Here is a 17841-nt window from a genome sequence, read left to right as displayed (position 1 = left end):
TTAATCCATGTGCTATACTTGTATTGCATCTGCAGAGATCATCTAAATGAATCGATACCTGCTGACCCCAGTTGTCTAGTTTGCTCTGCAGTTCCTGTATGTGAAACACTACTTTGTTCACACACAGTGTTGGAGTGTTAACCAGAGCGCAGCTGCGACGCCTACTGGAGCAAACCGTCTGCTGCTCTCCCTCTGAAACACACAAATGACTGTAAAACAGACTCAAATCATCTTATATTACACCCTTTATTCTGAAAACAACAGGACATCTCTGTTTTCATGTCCATAAACTCAGCTAATTTAATGCGAAACAGCATATTTGATTAAAAAGACTGGACATTTAATTAGTCATGTGGAGAATGATGAAATAATATGAATAAGGGTGTAACATTAGATTTCATATTAGAATTAGGGCAAAATATGTTTAGTGGATAGTGATATTACATATTGTGATGATTATATAATGATTCACTCTGTGAAAGATTCAGTTGTGAATTTTGCATCAAATATGGCAAATCTGTAAGTTCACATACTTGAACATCAGTATCGCGTTGGGAAAACTCTAGGTAGTTGCTAGGGTGTTCTGAGTAATTGGTAAGGATTTCCAATGCAGTTGTTAGGATGTTCTGAGTGGTTGCTAGGTGGTTGCTACAGTGGTAATCATTAATTATTAAAAATAAATGACATAATCTAACATGACACTGTTATCAACTAAAACGAGAAAATGTTTTATTTGTTTTTCCCATTTATTTACGAGACTGTATTTCATTCATTCATTCATTTTCCTTCGACTAAGTCCCTTTATTCATCAGGGGTCGCCACAGCGTAATGAACCGCCAACTTATCCAGCATATGTTTTACACAGCGGATGCCCTTCCAGTTGCAGCCCAGTACTGGCAAACATCCATGCACACTCATTCACACACCTACATAACAGCTAATTTAGTCTTCACATAGAAATGCCAACTGATCCAGACGGGACTTGAACCAGCGACGTTCTTGCTGTGAGGTGACAGTGCTAACCACTGAGCCACCGTGTCGCTGATAGTCTACAAAACAAACCATCATTATACAATAACTTGGCTAATTACCCTAACCTGCCTAGTTAACCTAGTTAAGCCTTTAAATGTCACTTTAAGCTGTATAGAAGTGTCTTAAAAAATATCTAGTCAAATATTATTTACTGTCATCATGACAAAGATAAAAAAAAATCAGTTATTAGAAATGAGTTATTAAAACTGTTATGTTTAGAAATGTGTTGGAAAAATCTGCTCACTATTAAACAGAAATCGAGAAAAAAAAGGGGGAACTAATAATTCAGGGGGGCTAATAATAACACACACACACAGTTTAAAAGAATATATTATGTATGTTTGTAGGAATAACCAAAATTTCTTGGTTATTTTTGGCTTGGGTGAGTCAACAATTATCATATTAAGTAAAGATCATGTTCCATGACAACATGCTTTAAATACTTTAAATACTACTTTTAAAAAATAATAATTTCTGAGTTGTAATTGGTACATTACTTATAGTTTGGACAACTTAAAAGTTTATTTTGTTCAGTATTTAGATTTTGAAACCTCATATTTAATCATTTCAAACAGAAGCATCTTGGAAAAAAAATGTCTTATGCCAAAAAAAAAAAAAACATATATCAATTGATTTTTATTTATAAAATAATTATTTATAATTAAATTATAAATTATAAATAAAAAAATTATATATATAAACATGAATATGAATGTCAATTCCACAAAAATCGACCCTTATGACCGTTTTTTGTGGTCACGAGAACTTTTATGGCATCAATCATGTGCTTCTCAGTACGCATAATTGTTTGCAAATATACATAATTTAATGAATCCCAAACTCTTTCCATATATTTACACGTTTACAAAATAGCATTTATAAACCATGTAGGACTTTACCTGGTAAGAATGCTGCTTCACTTGAAGAAAACTTGAGTAACTTTATATCAGGCATCATTTAAGAAATCTATGAAAATCAAAATCAGTGACTGAATAAATCAATCAGTAAACAATCAATGAGTAATCAATCAACCAATCAGTGTTAGCGTTACAACTAATGCTTAGCTGTTGTACTTAGATATTATTATCAATGTTATTTAAAGAATATGGAAAACATTAACTTCATATTGTATTAATAAACATATTTGTGCCACTGACATGAAGCAAAACAGCTTTAACTACAGTCTGAACGAAATAAATAAGTTAATTAGTAATGAACGCTAGGTTTAAACGGTTAACCATCCTATGAGCTGCTGACTAGAGTCACACAGCAGGTTTGACTGTGATTCACGCTCTCGGTACTTACATTATTCACTTCTAAAGCGCAGAAGGTTCAGCCACGACTGATATTTATGTTATACGTGAGCCATCGAGAGCGATATGATGAATGTTGACACATATCTCGGCATCGTGTCACGTCGCGGCCTGTTTCATACTTTGTTTCCAGACCTCCGCTTTCACCGGGCGCGCGCGGTTACTAGGCAACAGGAAGGCCTTCATTCACCGCAGACACAATAGACACAACTGAGAAAGTGGAAAAGAAAAAAAACAAAGCCTTTCAGGGTGAGGAGGGTTTGATGTTGAATGGCGAACACAATCACGTATTAAGTTTATGCTGGGTCTGCCTGATGAAAACTTTCAGGACACGTTGCACTAGTTATAAAAAAAATAATAAAAACTATTAAGAGAAAATATATGCAAAAAAAAAAAAAAAAAAAAAAAAAATATATATATATATATATATATATATATATATATATATATATATATATAGTATATATAATATATATAGTTGTTGTGATAAAAAAGAGAACATATGCACAAACAATAGGATGTTAAATTAATTTTCGAAAATTAATTAATGAATAATTTAAGTCACATCAAACAAGATATAATGCTCGTTGTGGTATTTTTTTTTTAATTTTATTATTTTCATCATTTAATCATTAAAATTATAAAATACACTTACCGGCCACTTTATTAGGTACACCTTACTAGTACTCCCTGGACCCCATTTTTGCACTCAGAACTGCTTTAGTCCTTCGTGGCGTAGATTCAACATGGCACTGGAAATATTCCTCAGAGATTTTGATCCATATCAACATTATTGTATGCAGCTGCTGTAGATTTGTTGGCTGCACACCCATGATGCGAATCTCCCATTCCACCACATCCCAAAGGTGCTCTGTTGGATTGAAATCTGGTGACTGTGGAGGCCATGTGAGTACAGTGAACTCATTGTCATGTTCAAGAAACCAGTCTGAGATAATTTGCGCTTTATGACATGGTGTGTGACATGTGTTTTCCTGCTGAAAGTAGCCATCAGATGGTGGGTACGCTCTGGTCATAAAGGGATGGACATGGTCAGCAACAATACTCAGGAAGGCTGTGGCGTTGACAAGATGCTCAATTGGTACTAATGAGCCCAAAGTGTGCCAAAAAAGATCCCTCACACCAGTACACCACCCCCACCAGCATGAACCGTTGATACAAGGCAGGATGGATCCATGCTTTCATGTTGTTAATGCCAAATTCTGACCCGACCATATAAATTTTGCAGCAGAAATGGAGACTCATCAGAGCAGGCAACGTTTTTCCAATCTTCTATTGTTCAATTTTGGTGAGCCTGTGTGAATTGTAGCCTCAGTGTCCTGTTCTTAGCCTGACAGGAGTGGCACCTAGTGTGGTCTTCTGCTATTATAGCCCATCTGCCTCAAGGTTGGACGTGTTGTGTGTTCAGAGATGCTTTTCTCAGTTGTGAGTGCTTATTTGATTTACTGTTGCTTTCTATCAGCTAGAACCAGTCTGGCCATTCTCCCCTGACCTCTGGCATCAACAAGGCATTTGCGCCCACAGAACTGCAGCTCATTTGATATTCTCTCTTTTTCGGATCATTCTTTGTAAACCCTATAGATGGTTGTGCGTATTAGATCATTTTAGAACCAGATTAAACAAACAAAAAAATAGGAAATAGAAAAAAAATGTGATAAATTGATACTATCTAAACCAATATAATCATAATAAATGTTTAATATATGATATAAATATAACATGAAAACACTTAAAATGCTGACTACAGTACATATATATATATATATATATATATATATATATATATATATATATATATATATATATATATATATATGTATATATATATATACACATACATACATACATACATATATATATATATATATATATATATATATATATATATATATATATATATATATATATATATATATATATATATATATATATATGAGCAATTCCGTGCAAATGTCAACCTTGCCATAAAAAGTTTTCAACAAAATACGAAAACCATTTCTGGGTTTTTTGTGCAAGTATTTTACAGTACTTTAGAGATACTCAAAAATCTGTTAATGTTTTCAAATTATTATCTTTGATTTACCAAAATCACACAAGAGGCAATTTCACATTTGTCACATCCATAACTGAGAGATGCCACATCCATAACGACACTTTTTCACCATAAATGTGAAAATATTAAATAAAATAAAACCAATAATTTTAGTTTTATAGAGAGCCAACTCTTATTCTTTTGATTATCATTGTTTCTGTTTGTTTATGCAGTTAAATTCACATAATTTTTATGTTTTTAATAGACTATTTTAATGTTTTTTATATACATTTAATTTAAAGAACAGATTTTGTTTCATTTCAATTTATTATTTTTTTAAAATATTTTTTCGTGTAATCACCCAGCTGCTGCAGAGCACTGTTATACCGCTGTGTCGAGTGGAGAGATTCCGCATTACGTCACCGCGAGAGGCGCATTACGTCACATCAAAGCAAATGAGCAGCAGAGCTCCGAGATCCGCGCTGTTCTCTGGGAGTCTAAAGCGAATGAAAACACACTTTTGTACAGAAACCGCAATATTGTCGTCGATGAAGCGCGTCGTTTCAGCGCAGATGGGCTTCAGTGAAGGCAGAGGAACACAAGTGAAAGCGGTTTCAGCGATGACAGGCTTTTGGTGAGTAGCAAGTGCACAGACGCCTCTCATAGAGCTTCATTGTGAACGCTATACAATACAACACTATCAGACATCATACAGATTCTACAAAACTATCATATTCATAAAGTGTAACTGGAACATTGTTTTGTAAATCATTTCATATTTATGTTTGATAATATAAGTACTCACACATTCAGCTTATTATTGCGGGGATAATGTGTTTATGCAATTAAATGCATTGAGTTGATGATCTAATATGCAGTTTATGCTGGTTTACTCTTTTGTCACGTGTTTTATTCATAAATCTATTTCTAGGCCATTTAACAATTGGCCTTTACATTGTAAACATGCACATTGATGCCATATTACTTGTGTTTTATGTACTTTAAGTGAATATTTGGAAAATTTTGTGTAATTTATACATGCACTGAAGCATTTTCATGTTTCGTATTGTTTAGTTTTGATAATGAATACACTCCATGTGCATCACTGCATGCATTTGTCTAATAACATGCATGAAACAAATGCAGGTGAATGAAGAAGACAGCAGTAGAAAGACTTCAGATGTAAATCACAGTGTGAATGAGCTGAGAGACTTTACTTGAGTTCTGTGCCGCTTCACTGTGGTGCCATGACAATCAGTGTAGCTTACAGACTTGTACTGCATCTGATTGGTGGAAAAAGCAGTTAGGCTGAGTAATGGCTCACTTCGCTGCGGATAGAGTTCTCATGAAATTCAATTTGCAGCCTTATGTGTTTATATAATGAATCTCAGACTGCATTGACTATATAATAATCTCTCAGAAACATATAGAAGGTGCTGACCAGTGCCCAAGCATTGAGCGTTCAAATATGGACAGAATGTAAACTCAGGATAGAAACAAAATGTGGAAAACTTGCTTAAGTCAAACGTTTGTTTATTATAGTTTATAAATGCACAAAGATGTGTCATTTACCTGTGAAATTGTATTTTATATATTTACCTAATATACTTACTTAAGGGGCGACTCAAGGGGTGGCTCAGTGGTTGGCACTGTCGCCTCACAGCAAGAAAGTTGCCTGCGTGGAGTTTGCATGTTCTCCCCCGTTGACGTGGGTTTGCTCCGGGTGCTCCGGTTTCCCCCTCAGTCTAAAGACATGAGCTATAGGCGAATTGTATAAACTAAATTGGCCACAGTGTATGTGTGTGAATGAGTGTGTCAATGTGTATGGATGTTTTCCATTTCTGGGTTGCAGCTGGAAGGGCATCTGCTGTGTAAAACATATGCTGAATAAGTTGGCGGTTCATTCCTGCTGTGGCGACCCCTGATGAATAAAGAGACTAAGTCGAAGAAATATGAATAAATGAATACTTAATTAAACTGTACTTAATATATATTTATGTAATAGTATACAGTACAGTAGTCAATCTTTGAAGTTGATCAAAGACAGTGATTGGTTGTTGTTTATTAGTTTCTGGACAACTTTGATTCAGTATTGTGTTGATATACAGTAAATAATATATATCATCAACGTTAATAATATACAAAAATGTACTATATTTGTTTGTGCACATATTGGCTTGATTTGCTTATATTTGTGCACACTAGTATAAATAGTATACAGAATAAATATAAAATAAATTTAATGAAAATCTTTGTGATATATATGAGGTGATTTTATAAAGCGATTTTTTACTTTGTGAAGTATAAAGATGTAAATTAATTCATATTTAATACAATTAACACAGTTTTTTTTATTTGTTATCAATTGATTCTTGTTCCGAATAAGTCCACCAAGATTTTTCAGTAAGTAAACTACTGTTATATTGATTGTTACTTGAATGTCTCTATAACTGTAACTGTGAGTCTGATGACAACAATGTTGAGAATTTACATGCAGATTTATTAAGAGAATAGTCAGGCAGGAAATGGTCAAACAGTAACATGAGGGTAATTCAAGCGTAGTCAACAAAACAGGCAAATGGTTGGGACAGGTGGCAAGACAACATAAAACAATGAACAAAGTAAAGATCAAAAACAAAAAAAAGGACAAGGCAAAGAAAACAAGAATCAGTCTTTGTGTGTGTGTGCTGTTTATATGGACCATCCAGTCTTCAGGTGTGTGTGTAATCAGGGGGAATCAGGAACTGGTGTGTCTGAAGTGCATGATGGGAGTTGTAGTTTATTAAAGTGGCATATGTGTAGTTCTCCAGCGATCTGCTTAGGCTAGATCTTAAAAAGTGTTAAAAGTTGTAACTCAATGTAGAGAAATTTAAGGTCCTTAAAAATGATAAAAAAAAGTCTAAAATGCTTTAAATTTAATTGAATTTTATATCATTTGTAATTATGCAATGTGTGGATATATGCCAAAGTTTGCCTGAATTAAATCTGTGAATAACAGGATGCTGTGCTGTTTATGAAATCAACGAAATCTTGCTAGATTTGACATCATGCTGCTTTGTTTACTGCAGTAACCAAGGCAACACCATTATTTCCACAGTTCTATATGCGCCAACCTGCAGAATTAGCTAGATTTAATAGATTTTTATTCAGCGTATGAATAATGTTTTAGTTTTGGATTAATTTCTTACATTAATATTTAGTAAATATACTGTTATTTAAAATCTCGCCAGTGTTACTGGTTGAAAAATGGTTGTAAGGTATTAAAATGTAAGGAAACTTAAAGAAGGTCTTAAAAGGTACTTTCTGATTCCTGTATACTCTGAATTATAAAGAAGAGGATTATTACAGCAAGAAGAGGGTTATTACAGCAATTTGGATGGATGAATCTTTTTGCTGTGCATTCTTGGTGTTTAGTTCAGATCTGCAGGTGAGTTTACTGTCGATGGCTAAATGTGTGCCGGTGTTTGTTTAAACTACTTATTTGAAATAAGCTGTAACAACACAATTGTTTTTTATTTTCTTTGGGGGGGGGGGGACAACTTAATTGTTTTATGTTCAATCAACTTAAATTTGTAAAGACAACTTAATTCCTTTTTGTAGTCCCAACACAAATCGAAGTGTTGGCCTGTTTTCATTGTATTGTGTAATAAAATGAGCGTCATCTTGGTGAGAGACATTTAAAGACAAAAAAATCAGCAAACCTCATAAAATCAATGGCCATTGGATCATGCTCATGTTAATGCTGTTTTAAGATTTAATATATGCGTTATTTTTGATGTTTCGACTTAACAAAAAGCTTCATTAAAACTCATGAATTACAGGGTGTCTGCGGGGTCTTAAAGGGTATTAAAAGTTGATAAAGCAATGTGGAGAAATTTAAGGTCCTTAAAAAGTATTAAAAAGTCTAAAATGCAATTTTGCAAGGTATTAAATTTGATATCATTTTTGATTATGCAGTGTATGGATATATGCCTGTCAAGTCAAACTAATATAGAAGGAGAAAAAAATCCATCCGCCAGTCGGAGGGAGAGGCGGAAGGACATGCAGTAGTTCGGCATTCACGTAAGGAAAAAGGAAACTGAAACCTAACCAGAACAGAATCTCCGCCAGAACGAAACCTCCGCCAAAGCCGAATCTCCGCCAAAATTGAGAAAGAAAGTGCACAACAGTTAAAAAACCATCATCAAGTCCCGGAGTGGCAGCCGGTGAGAACTTTACTTTGGTTATTGCATGAAAATCGTGACTGTCATGTCAGTATTTGAGGGCAAATCAACCGTGAAGCAGCATCTGAGTTCAAGTTCGGCACAGAGGAAAAAGTTGCTCCTACAGTGCTTATCTGCCCGCTGCTTAATTACTTGAAGATACAAATAGTTATTTGCAAACTAGAAAATGTTATAAAGCAGAAATGTATAGTTTTGGTTATTTTGATCATCATTTGAGTGCTGTCTGACTGACGTTAAGATGTTAATTTTCCTCCGTGATTCATATGCATGCATGAGCAGATCACGTGCACATAAGCTGATTGCTGCAGTAGCAAAATTAATCGCATTTCATTTATGTGTCTTAAAACTAAATATTTAAGTTCAGTATATTAAACTGTACTGGTGATTGTGCTTTAACAAGTGATAATTCAGTATAATACTTGAAAATACTGTATGGAAAATCAGACAAAATTCACAAATGTTTGTATATATATGTTTATTTGCAATTTAATTACATATCTTGTATTTTTGTTTATTTTGAAGGTTTTTCACCTTTCAACTTTCAACTTTCAACTTTCTACTTTCTACTTTCCAACGTTATACTTTTTACCTGCCTTTCTGCTGCATTTTTGATGCAATAAATGGATGAGTGGAATCCAGTTAAAACTCCCTTGATGATGTGTCTTCCTTTCAAGCGGGAAAACTTGTGCATAAGAGAATAGCTTGACAGTGAAAAACCGGGACCAGTGAAAAACCGGGACAGTGAAAAACCGGGACCAGTGGAAAACTGGACAGTGAAAAAACGGGAAACCAGGAAAACTGGAAACCTGTCTGACTCAAAAAAGGCAAGTGAGAAGATAATATATTCAATTTGAAGAATAACTGTGAAGAATGGCCACACAGGCGGTAGGAAAGTCACTCGAACAACTAAAAGCAAAAAGGACAGTGGAAAAAAGGGCATTCACACGTCTAGCCAACACTATATTCAAAACTTGTAAAAACATGACAGAGATGGATCTTCAAGACAGTTTAAATAAACTCACAATACAAGCAGAGAAAGTCATGGAAGTAAATGATGATCTTGAAGCAGGCATGATTGCAGAAATAGAGGCAAATCTGGATACAGACCAGTCAGCTGAATTAACAGAACAGCAAAAAGACGACCTCGAGAAGACTGCAAGCGACTGTGAGTTAAAACTGGATGAAGTGAAAGTTCTTCTTCATGAAACGTTATGGACTAGATATGGGGATGTTGAACTGTCCACGGCACTGCAGGTTGCTGAAGCTGAGAGTGATAGAGTCGAAGCAGTAGATCCAACTGGAAATCATGAAGCATATGATTTCATGCTTAGTCACCTTCAAAATCTGATAAAAAATGCAAAGGAGATGTATAACAAATGGCAACGGTGCATCCCATCAGGTGATGAGAGAGATTTCAGCCAGAGACAAAGAGGACTCGAAGCAAACATTACCAGGTTAGTGGCAAGGAAAGCTGATTTCATGCAAGCAAGACAAGCTGAGGAGGCTAGGAATATAGCACATGTCCCAGTGATTTCTACTTACCCCATAGCAACAATTAAGTTGAAACCTGCAACACTACCAAAGTTCTCTGGTAGCAAAAGAGATTTTCACAGATGGAAGAAGGATTGGGAGGCACTCCAAAAGCAGGGTGAGCCCACTGGCTCTAAGGAAGTCAAAAAGGTTCAGTTACTAGACAGTCTTGAAGAAAAGATTGTAAGAGAACTCCGCCTTACCACTTATAATTCTGCTGATGACATTTTTCGTGTCTTGGAAAATCGCTATGGCAACAAGACAGCAATTGCTATCGAAATAGTGGAAGACTTGCAAAAAATTCCTCCCATTAGAAGTCACCAACCACGAAAAATAGTTGAACTAATTCAAGAAGTAGAGATGGCACTTGGAGATTTGAGTGATCTTGGAAATACTGGCGCCATAAACAACCCACTGGTAACAAAGTCGATAGAAGGAAAACTTCCTGAAAGTTTAAAAAAGGAATGGCTTATTCACGTATCTGCCCAACAGAGTGCAGTCACACCAGATAATCGATTTGACTACCTTTTGGATTTCCTCAAAAAGCAAGAGAACATCTACGAGCAATTGGAACAATTAAGACTTGAAGAACCTAACAGAAAGGATGTGCGAAACGAATCAAAATGGGCAAAAACAAAGTCTACAAAATCAAACACTGACCAGGCTGGTTGTGTAGTCTGTGGTGATGCTAAGCATAAATGGAAACTCTACTTCTGTAAGCAGTTCCGGGCATCGAAATTAGTAGATAAAAAGGCTGCAGTAAGTGCACTCGGAGCTTGTAAAAAATGCCTTGAGGTCCATGAGCAGTATTCATTCTGCAAACGAAACTACTTGTGCAAAAGCCAAGACTGTGAAGATGAGGGTGTCCCTGAGCATCACTACTATTTATGCCCTAATGCTAAAAGAGAGGAGAAACGTGCTGACCAGAAAAAGAGCAAACTTTGTCCGAAAACGGAGAAATGTGTAAAAGACTACACTAGAGATCAGCAAGATTTTCTCAGCAGACTTTCACCAGAATTAGCACAGCAGTGTAGAAATGTGTTCTCAAACACTACAGCAAGAGTGTTCAATGTGACAAAGGAAAAGCCAGGTTTACTAGCACAAAGTGGACTGCTAGAATTGCCTGTAATCATGATGCTTCTAAATGTTACAGCCAATGCTGGTCAAAAGATTGGGACATTAATTGATTTGGCATCAGACACTAATTACATAACGCACAGCGCTGCTGATCGTCTGAACCTAAAAGGAGAAAAGATAACTCTTGTAATCCATGGAGTTGGAGGCATGAAGGTTCGGATGAAGACTAAACGTTATCTTCTGAAAATAAGGGTGAGAACCTCCCAGGGAACCTTCAAGTCCCACCAATTGGCGTGCTATGGGTTGGAAAGCATCGCTGAAATTAATAACACAGTGCAACCGAACCAACTGAAAAAATTGTTTCCAGACATACCTCTTGCCGAACTTGCAAGGCCAAAAGTAGTCGACCTGCTTATAAGCCATAGGGAAGGACAGTTGGCTCCACAGAGGATCAGAATTGTTGGAGACCTGGTATTGTGGGATGGTCCACTTGGAAAGACGATTGGAGGAACTCATCCTGAGCTTTTCGAAGATGTGACTGTATCTGCCTACCGGTCCAAGACTCATTTTGCACGATCAATGAGATTGGCTGCTGTTAAATATGAGGAAGTAACTGAGTACAGTCCACCAAACAAACCACTAGCCAGACTCCATGAATCAAGCGTCTCAACCAGTACTCGAGACTTTCTTGAATGGTGGAAGTGGGATTCCATTGGTGCAGCATGTGTGCCAAAGTGTGGGGGTTGTCGCTGCGGGAATTGTCAACCTGGTGGAAAAGAAATGTCTCTTGCTGAGGAGAGGGAGCTGGAGTTAGTAAAAGAAGGTCTCACTTATGTCATGGAGGACAAACACAGCAATGAGCCACATTGGCATGCTAAATATCCGTGGATACAGGACCCAACTTCCTTACCAGACAACAGGCGTGCAGTTGAGGCTACATTTCTGCGTACAGAGAAGCAGTTGGCCAAAGATCCTCAGTGGAAAGCAGCTTATAGTGCCCAAGTGAAAGACATGCTTGACAGAGGGGCTGCAGTTAAGCTACCTGAAAGTTCAATTGCTAATTGGGCTGGACCTGTATGGTACGTAAGTCATCTCATCGCTCCTAACCCTCACTCAGTCACAACCCCAGTGAGACTCGTTTGGAATAGCAGCCAAAGATTTAGAGGTGTCAGCATGAATGACCTGTTAATTAAAGGACCAGACGTTCTAAACCAGATACGTGCTGTTCTGCTGAGATTCAGAAGTGGAGTGTATGCTGCATTGGGGGATATTAAGAAAATGTACAACTCCGTTTGGTTGGAGGACCAAGAAGTACATTTGCACAGATTCCTTTGGCGAGACACTGAGAATGAGGAGCTTGGAGAATACGCAATCACAAGAGTCAATATTGGAGACAAACCAGCAGGGTGCATTGCGCAACTGGCAATGCGTGAAACTGCTAATTTGCCATCCTTTGCTCACCTTAAAGAGGAACGACGGGTAATCCAACATGACAGCTATGTTGATGATATTCTTACATCTCACAATGACCTTGACCAGCTACAGTCCATTGTGGCAAACACAGAGTTGATCTTGAAAGCTGGAGGATTTCATCTGAAACCATGGGTCTTCTCAGGTCAAAGTGGGAGGGAAAAGTCTGATGATAAGAGCTGTAAGATAAAGGAAAAGGTTATGGTTCTGCCAAACCAAATGCATGATGATGACAACAAAGCACTTGGCCTAGGCTATTCTGTGGAAGAGGACAAGTTGTATGTGATGACATCCATCAATTTTTCAAAAAGAAAAAAGAAAATTAGACTTGGACAAAACCTAACACAGGAGCAAGTTAGAGCCCAAACACCAAATCCACTGACAAGAAGAGAGCTCTTGAGTCAGGTATCAGGGGTATATGATCCAGTAGGCTTAGTGACTCCAGCCAAACAAAAGGGAGCAATTCTGGTTCGCAGAGCTTTTCAAGAAGCAAAGAATACAAGACTTCAAGTCAATGAAACTTGGGATGTTGCTCTCTCAGATGACCTTAGAGAAGATGCTATCAAACTCTTTGAGGAATACATCCAACTAGGCCAAATTAAATTCACAAGAGCCATAACGCCTCCAGAATTTGAAGGACACCCCTGGGCGATAACCTTTTCTGACGGAAGTGAAAACACTTATGGTGCTGTAATGTACTTGAGATGGGACTCAAAACAGGGCCCAGTAATCAGGCTTGTGGAGTCCAAAGCTAAGCTGACTCCTTTAGACCAAAAAGGAGATGCTATCAAGGCAGAGGTGTGCGGAGCTGTGTTCGCCTCACGTTTGCGAAAGTACTTTGAGCAGCACAGCCGAATTCAAGTGGAGAGATGGTTCCATTTAGTTGATAGCCAAACAGTACTTGGTGCTATACAACGTGAAAGCTATGGCTACAAAACATTCTTCGCCAATCGGATCGGGGAGATACAAGGAATCACAAAAGCGCAAGAGTGGTGGTGGATACCAGGCCCACAAAACATTGCTGATGTGATAACTAGAGGAGCAAGCCCTCAAAATCTCGTTGAAAGTTCAGAGTGGCAAAATGGGCCAAGATTCCTGAGCTTACCAGTAGATGAATGGCCAGTCAAGTCAGCTAAAGACTTAGCTATCACTGCCCGAGAAAGCATTAACGAACTTCAAAAGAAAGCGTTTGCAGCTGTATTGACAAGGTCAAAAACAAAGCAAAAGGAGCCGACTATGGAGTCGAAACCAATTGAGAGCCCCAACCTAGTTCGAGCGGAACAAAAAAGACCACCAGCAGGCTTAGCTGTCCTGAACTTGTGTGACATAAAGCGGTTCAGTGACCTGTCACGACTGGTTAAAACAATAGCATGGGTTTGGAGAGCTGCAAAGAAGTTTCTCGGCAAAAAACGGACTGTAAATAAACCAAAGTGGGAGGCAGTCTTGTCATTAGGAACCATTTCAGTAAGAGAAAGAGAAGATGCTCTACGAGATATTTTTCTTGCTGAGCAGGATGGGGTGACCTTTCCAAACACTACTAAAGAGAGGTTAGTTGTCTTTAAAGATCCAGACTCTGGATTGTTGGTCTGCGGTGGCAGGGTGCAGGTCTTTCAAGATGATCAGCTGAGTGTTCCAATTCTTCCTTCCAATTCATGGATTTCCACATTACTAGCTCAAGAATCTCACAAGGAGAGCCACGGAGGCTTGGCTGAGACTCTGCTTAGAATGCGAAGGAGAGCCTGGGTATTAAAAGGCAGAAGAATAGCACAAAAAGTTGTGGACAGCTGTGTACAATGTAGGAAGAACAAAGCAAAAAAGTGTCAGCAAATAATGGGTGATCTTCCTTTAGAAAGAACCCAACCAGCTGCACCTTTCGAGTTCACAGCAGTGGATCTTTTCGGACCTTACCATGTGAAAGATGATGTCAAGAAAAGAGTCTTGCTGAAGGTCTGGGGTGTTGTTTTTTGTTGTATGTCGAGCAGGGCAATCCATACAGAACTGGTTAACTCTCAGTCAACCGAAGGTTTCTTACTGGCCTTTCAAAGATTTGCTGCAATTAGAGGCTATCCCAGAAAGATTTTTTCAGATCCTGGTACCAATTTCATTGGAGCAAGACCAGTTTTGCAAGATCTGTACCAATTCCTGGAGGGAATTGACAAATCTACCCTGGAGGAGACAGCAGTAAAACATGGAACTGAGTGGATCTGGAAGATTCACCCAGCTGATTCCCCACATAGAAATGGAGCTGCTGAAGCTGCAGTGCGCATTATCAAGAGGGCACTCCAAAACTGCGGAGGGGAGTCCGCCCTCACCTACAGTGAAATGCATACAGCCCTTCAAATAGCAGCTAATCTTGCTAATGAGCGACCAATCGATGCCAGGGAACAAACTCAGGAAGGCTGCATTCAATATGTAACGCCAAATTCGCTATTGCTCGGACGAGCGTCTCAAAGTGGTGACATTAAAACTTTTGACTTTTCCAGCTATCCCTTCAAAAGACTCCAAGCAATGCAGTCATTGGTAAATAAGTTTTGGGAACGTTGGAGCCAGCTTGCAGGTCCTAATTTGTTCATAAGGAGCAAGTGGCACACCACACACAGGAATGTCGCAATTGGGGATATCGTCTGGATCGCAGATCAGAATGCACTCAGAGGACAATTCAAGCTTGGCAGAGTAATCAGTGTCAATCCAGACAGTAAAGGTGTCGTAAGAGATGTAAATATAAGAACATTCCCAAGTTACCCTGTTCTGATCACAAAACCATCAAAAGCAAGGGCAAATTCTTCGGAGTCCAAAGTCGGTCGAGAGAAGATCCCGAGTACTGTCCTTCACAGAGATGTCAGACGGCTAGTTGTTCTACTTCCTGCAGAGGAACAAAGGAGTGAATAATTCAGAGAACATCCTTTTGGAAGCTAAAAGTAACTAAACAGTTTGCCTTCAAAGAGATGCGATTTCCTCTTTATCCCAAGAAAATCGAGTGGGAGGTGTCAAGTCAAACTAATATAGAAGGAGAAAAAAATCCATCCGCCAGTCGGAGGGAGAGGCGGAAGGACATGCAGTAGTTCGGCATTCACGTAAGGAAAAAGGAAACTGAAACCTAACCAGAACAGAATCTCCGCCAGAACGAAACCTCCGCCAAAGCCGAATCTCCGCCAAAATTGAGAAAGAAAGTGCACAACAGTTAAAAAACCATCATCAAGTCCCGGAGTGGCAGCCGGTGAGAACTTTACTTTGGTTATTGCATGAAAATCGTGACTGTCATGTCAGTATTTGAGGGCAAATCAACCGTGAAGCAGCATCTGAGTTCAAGTTCGGCACAGAGGAAAAAGTTGCTCCTACAGTGCTTATCTGCCCGCTGCTTAATTACTTGAAGATACAAATAGTTATTTGCAAACTAGAAAATGTTATAAAGCAGAAATGTATAGTTTTGGTTATTTTGATCATCATTTGAGTGCTGTCTGACTGACGTTAAGATGTTAATTTTCCTCCGTGATTCATATGCATGCATGAGCAGATCACGTGCACATAAGCTGATTGCTGCAGTAGCAAAATTAATCGCATTTCATTTATGTGTCTTAAAACTAAATATTTAAGTTCAGTATATTAAACTGTACTGGTGATTGTGCTTTAACAAGTGATAATTCAGTATAATACTTGAAAATACTGTATGGAAAATCAGACAAAATTCACAAATGTTTGTATATATATGTTTATTTGCAATTTAATTACATATCTTGTATTTTTGTTTATTTTGAAGGTTTTTCACCTTTCAACTTTCAACTTTCAACTTTCTACTTTCTACTTTCCAACGTTATACTTTTTACCTGCCTTTCTGCTGCATTTTTGATGCAATAAATGGATGAGTGGAATCCAGTTAAAACTCCCTTGATGATGTGTCTTCCTTTCAAGCGGGAAAACTTGTGCATAAGAGAATAGCTTGACAATGCCAAAGTTTGCCTGAATTAAATCAACGAATTTCAGGATGCTGTGCAGTTTATGAAATTAATGAAATCCTAGATTTGACATCACACCATTATATCTGCAGTTCTATTGACCTTATTCTAAAATGCGGAAGTGCGCCTGTTTTCGCGATTGTCTTAGAACTTCCGATTCAGTCGCCTATAGGAGAAATGACTAGGAATAATAAACGGCAGAAAATGGCCAAACTACTTGCTCAACAAACAAATGTTTGCATGACTACACAGACCAAGTAGCATAATATAATAAGAAAATATTAAATTGCAACATCAAGCAGCGTAACGAGCAGTTGTTAACGTCAAAAAATGAATGGAAGTGAATGTGACCGGAAGTCGCGAGACAAAAAGATTCAAATGGCAGCACCCGCTCGACAGCTGAGAATAAGGTGAATAGGCACCAACCTGCAGAATTAGCTAGATTTAATAGATTTTTATTCAGCATATGAATGATGTTTTAGTTTTGGGTTAGTTTCTTACATTAATATTTAGTAAATATACTGTAAGTTAAAATCTCGCCAGTGTTACTGGTTGAAAAGTGGTTGTAAGGTATTAAAATGTAAGGAAACTTAAAGAAGGTCTTAAAAGGTATTTTTGGTTCTTGTATATACTCTGAATTAGAAAGAAGAGGATTATTACAGCAAGAAGAGGGTTCTTACAGCAATTTAGATGAACTTTTAGCTGTGCATTCTTGCTGTTTAGTTCAGATCTGCAGGTGAATTTACTGTCGATGGCTAAATGTGTGTCGGTGTTTGTTTAAACTACTTATTTATAATAAGCTGTTACAACACAATTGTTGTTGTTGTTTTGGGCAACTTAATTGTTTTATGTTCAATCAACTTAAATTTGTAAAAACAACCTAATTCCTTCTTGTTTTCCCAACACAAATTGATTGTATAGACAGTGTATAGTGTATTAATGTCAGCTTCATCCGGGACATATAGCAAAGGCGTTGCTCAAACAGATGCATTATGTGGTTTATGGAAAAAGGCATCAGCTTTAGCTGCTATCAGTTACTCCCACAGATGCTTTAACACGAGTAATCCTGTGCTAATTACTGGATGAACATACTCCGGACAGCTGCTTTACTGTACTGTATGTAGAACATGAGTTTGTCCTCCAGGCCTGATCTGTACAGTTTAATATGCTGACCGACTTCCAAGGGCAAAAAG

At 37.7% G+C, this 17841-nt stretch overlaps 2 protein-coding genes across 18 annotated transcripts in view; one reads left to right on the top strand and one right to left on the bottom strand.

Moving 5' to 3' along the window:
- The window catches only part of ccdc178 (coiled-coil domain containing 178), a 326195-nt gene extending 323694 nt beyond the window's left edge, over nt 1-2501 (bottom strand). For all 16 annotated transcript variants that reach the window (XR_012399519.1, XR_012399523.1, XR_012399520.1 and 13 more), the window contains exons 1-3: nt 2338-2501; nt 1932-1998; nt 59-192 (exon numbers count right to left, since the gene is read on the bottom strand). Coding sequence is in view for 5 of the 16 variants with exons in the window: in XM_073941078.1 (XP_073797179.1) it covers nt 59-192; nt 1932-1989 (192 nt within the window). In the remaining 11 variants the exon portion in view is untranslated. The remainder of the gene's footprint in view (nt 1-58; nt 193-1931; nt 1999-2337) is intronic.
- Nucleotides 2502-8486: 5985 nt separating this feature from the next.
- On the top strand, nt 8487-16579 carry LOC108181536 (uncharacterized). 2 transcript variants are annotated; one of them, XR_012399514.1, is made up of 3 exons: nt 8487-8600; nt 9141-15912; nt 16453-16579. XR_012399514.1 is itself a non-coding variant. In XM_017353974.4 (2 exons), exon 2 carries the CDS (start codon nt 9489-9491, stop codon nt 15582-15584), a length of 6096 nt encoding a protein of 2031 aa, XP_017209463.3. In that variant the 5' UTR covers nt 8487-8600; nt 9141-9488; the 3' UTR covers nt 15585-16576. The 2 variants fall into 2 exon arrangements, 1 of the variants encoding a protein (XP_017209463.3); XM_017353974.4 differs by having other exon boundaries at nt 9141-16576.
- Nucleotides 16580-17841: the final 1262 nt, after the last annotated feature.

The sequence above is a fragment of the Danio rerio genome, chromosome 24 (assembly GCF_049306965.1).
Source record: "Danio rerio strain Tuebingen ecotype United States chromosome 24, GRCz12tu, whole genome shotgun sequence".
NCBI lineage: Eukaryota > Metazoa > Chordata > Actinopteri > Cypriniformes > Danionidae > Danio > Danio rerio.
The sequence above is the reverse complement of the archived record's forward strand: the minus strand, read 5'-3'. Positions and strand labels throughout refer to the sequence as shown.

Coding starts and splice junctions, on each gene's coding strand:
- LOC108181536 (XM_017353974.4), top strand. CDS start 9,489: ATGGCCACACAGGCGGTAGGAAAGTCACTCGAACAACTAAAAGCAAAA.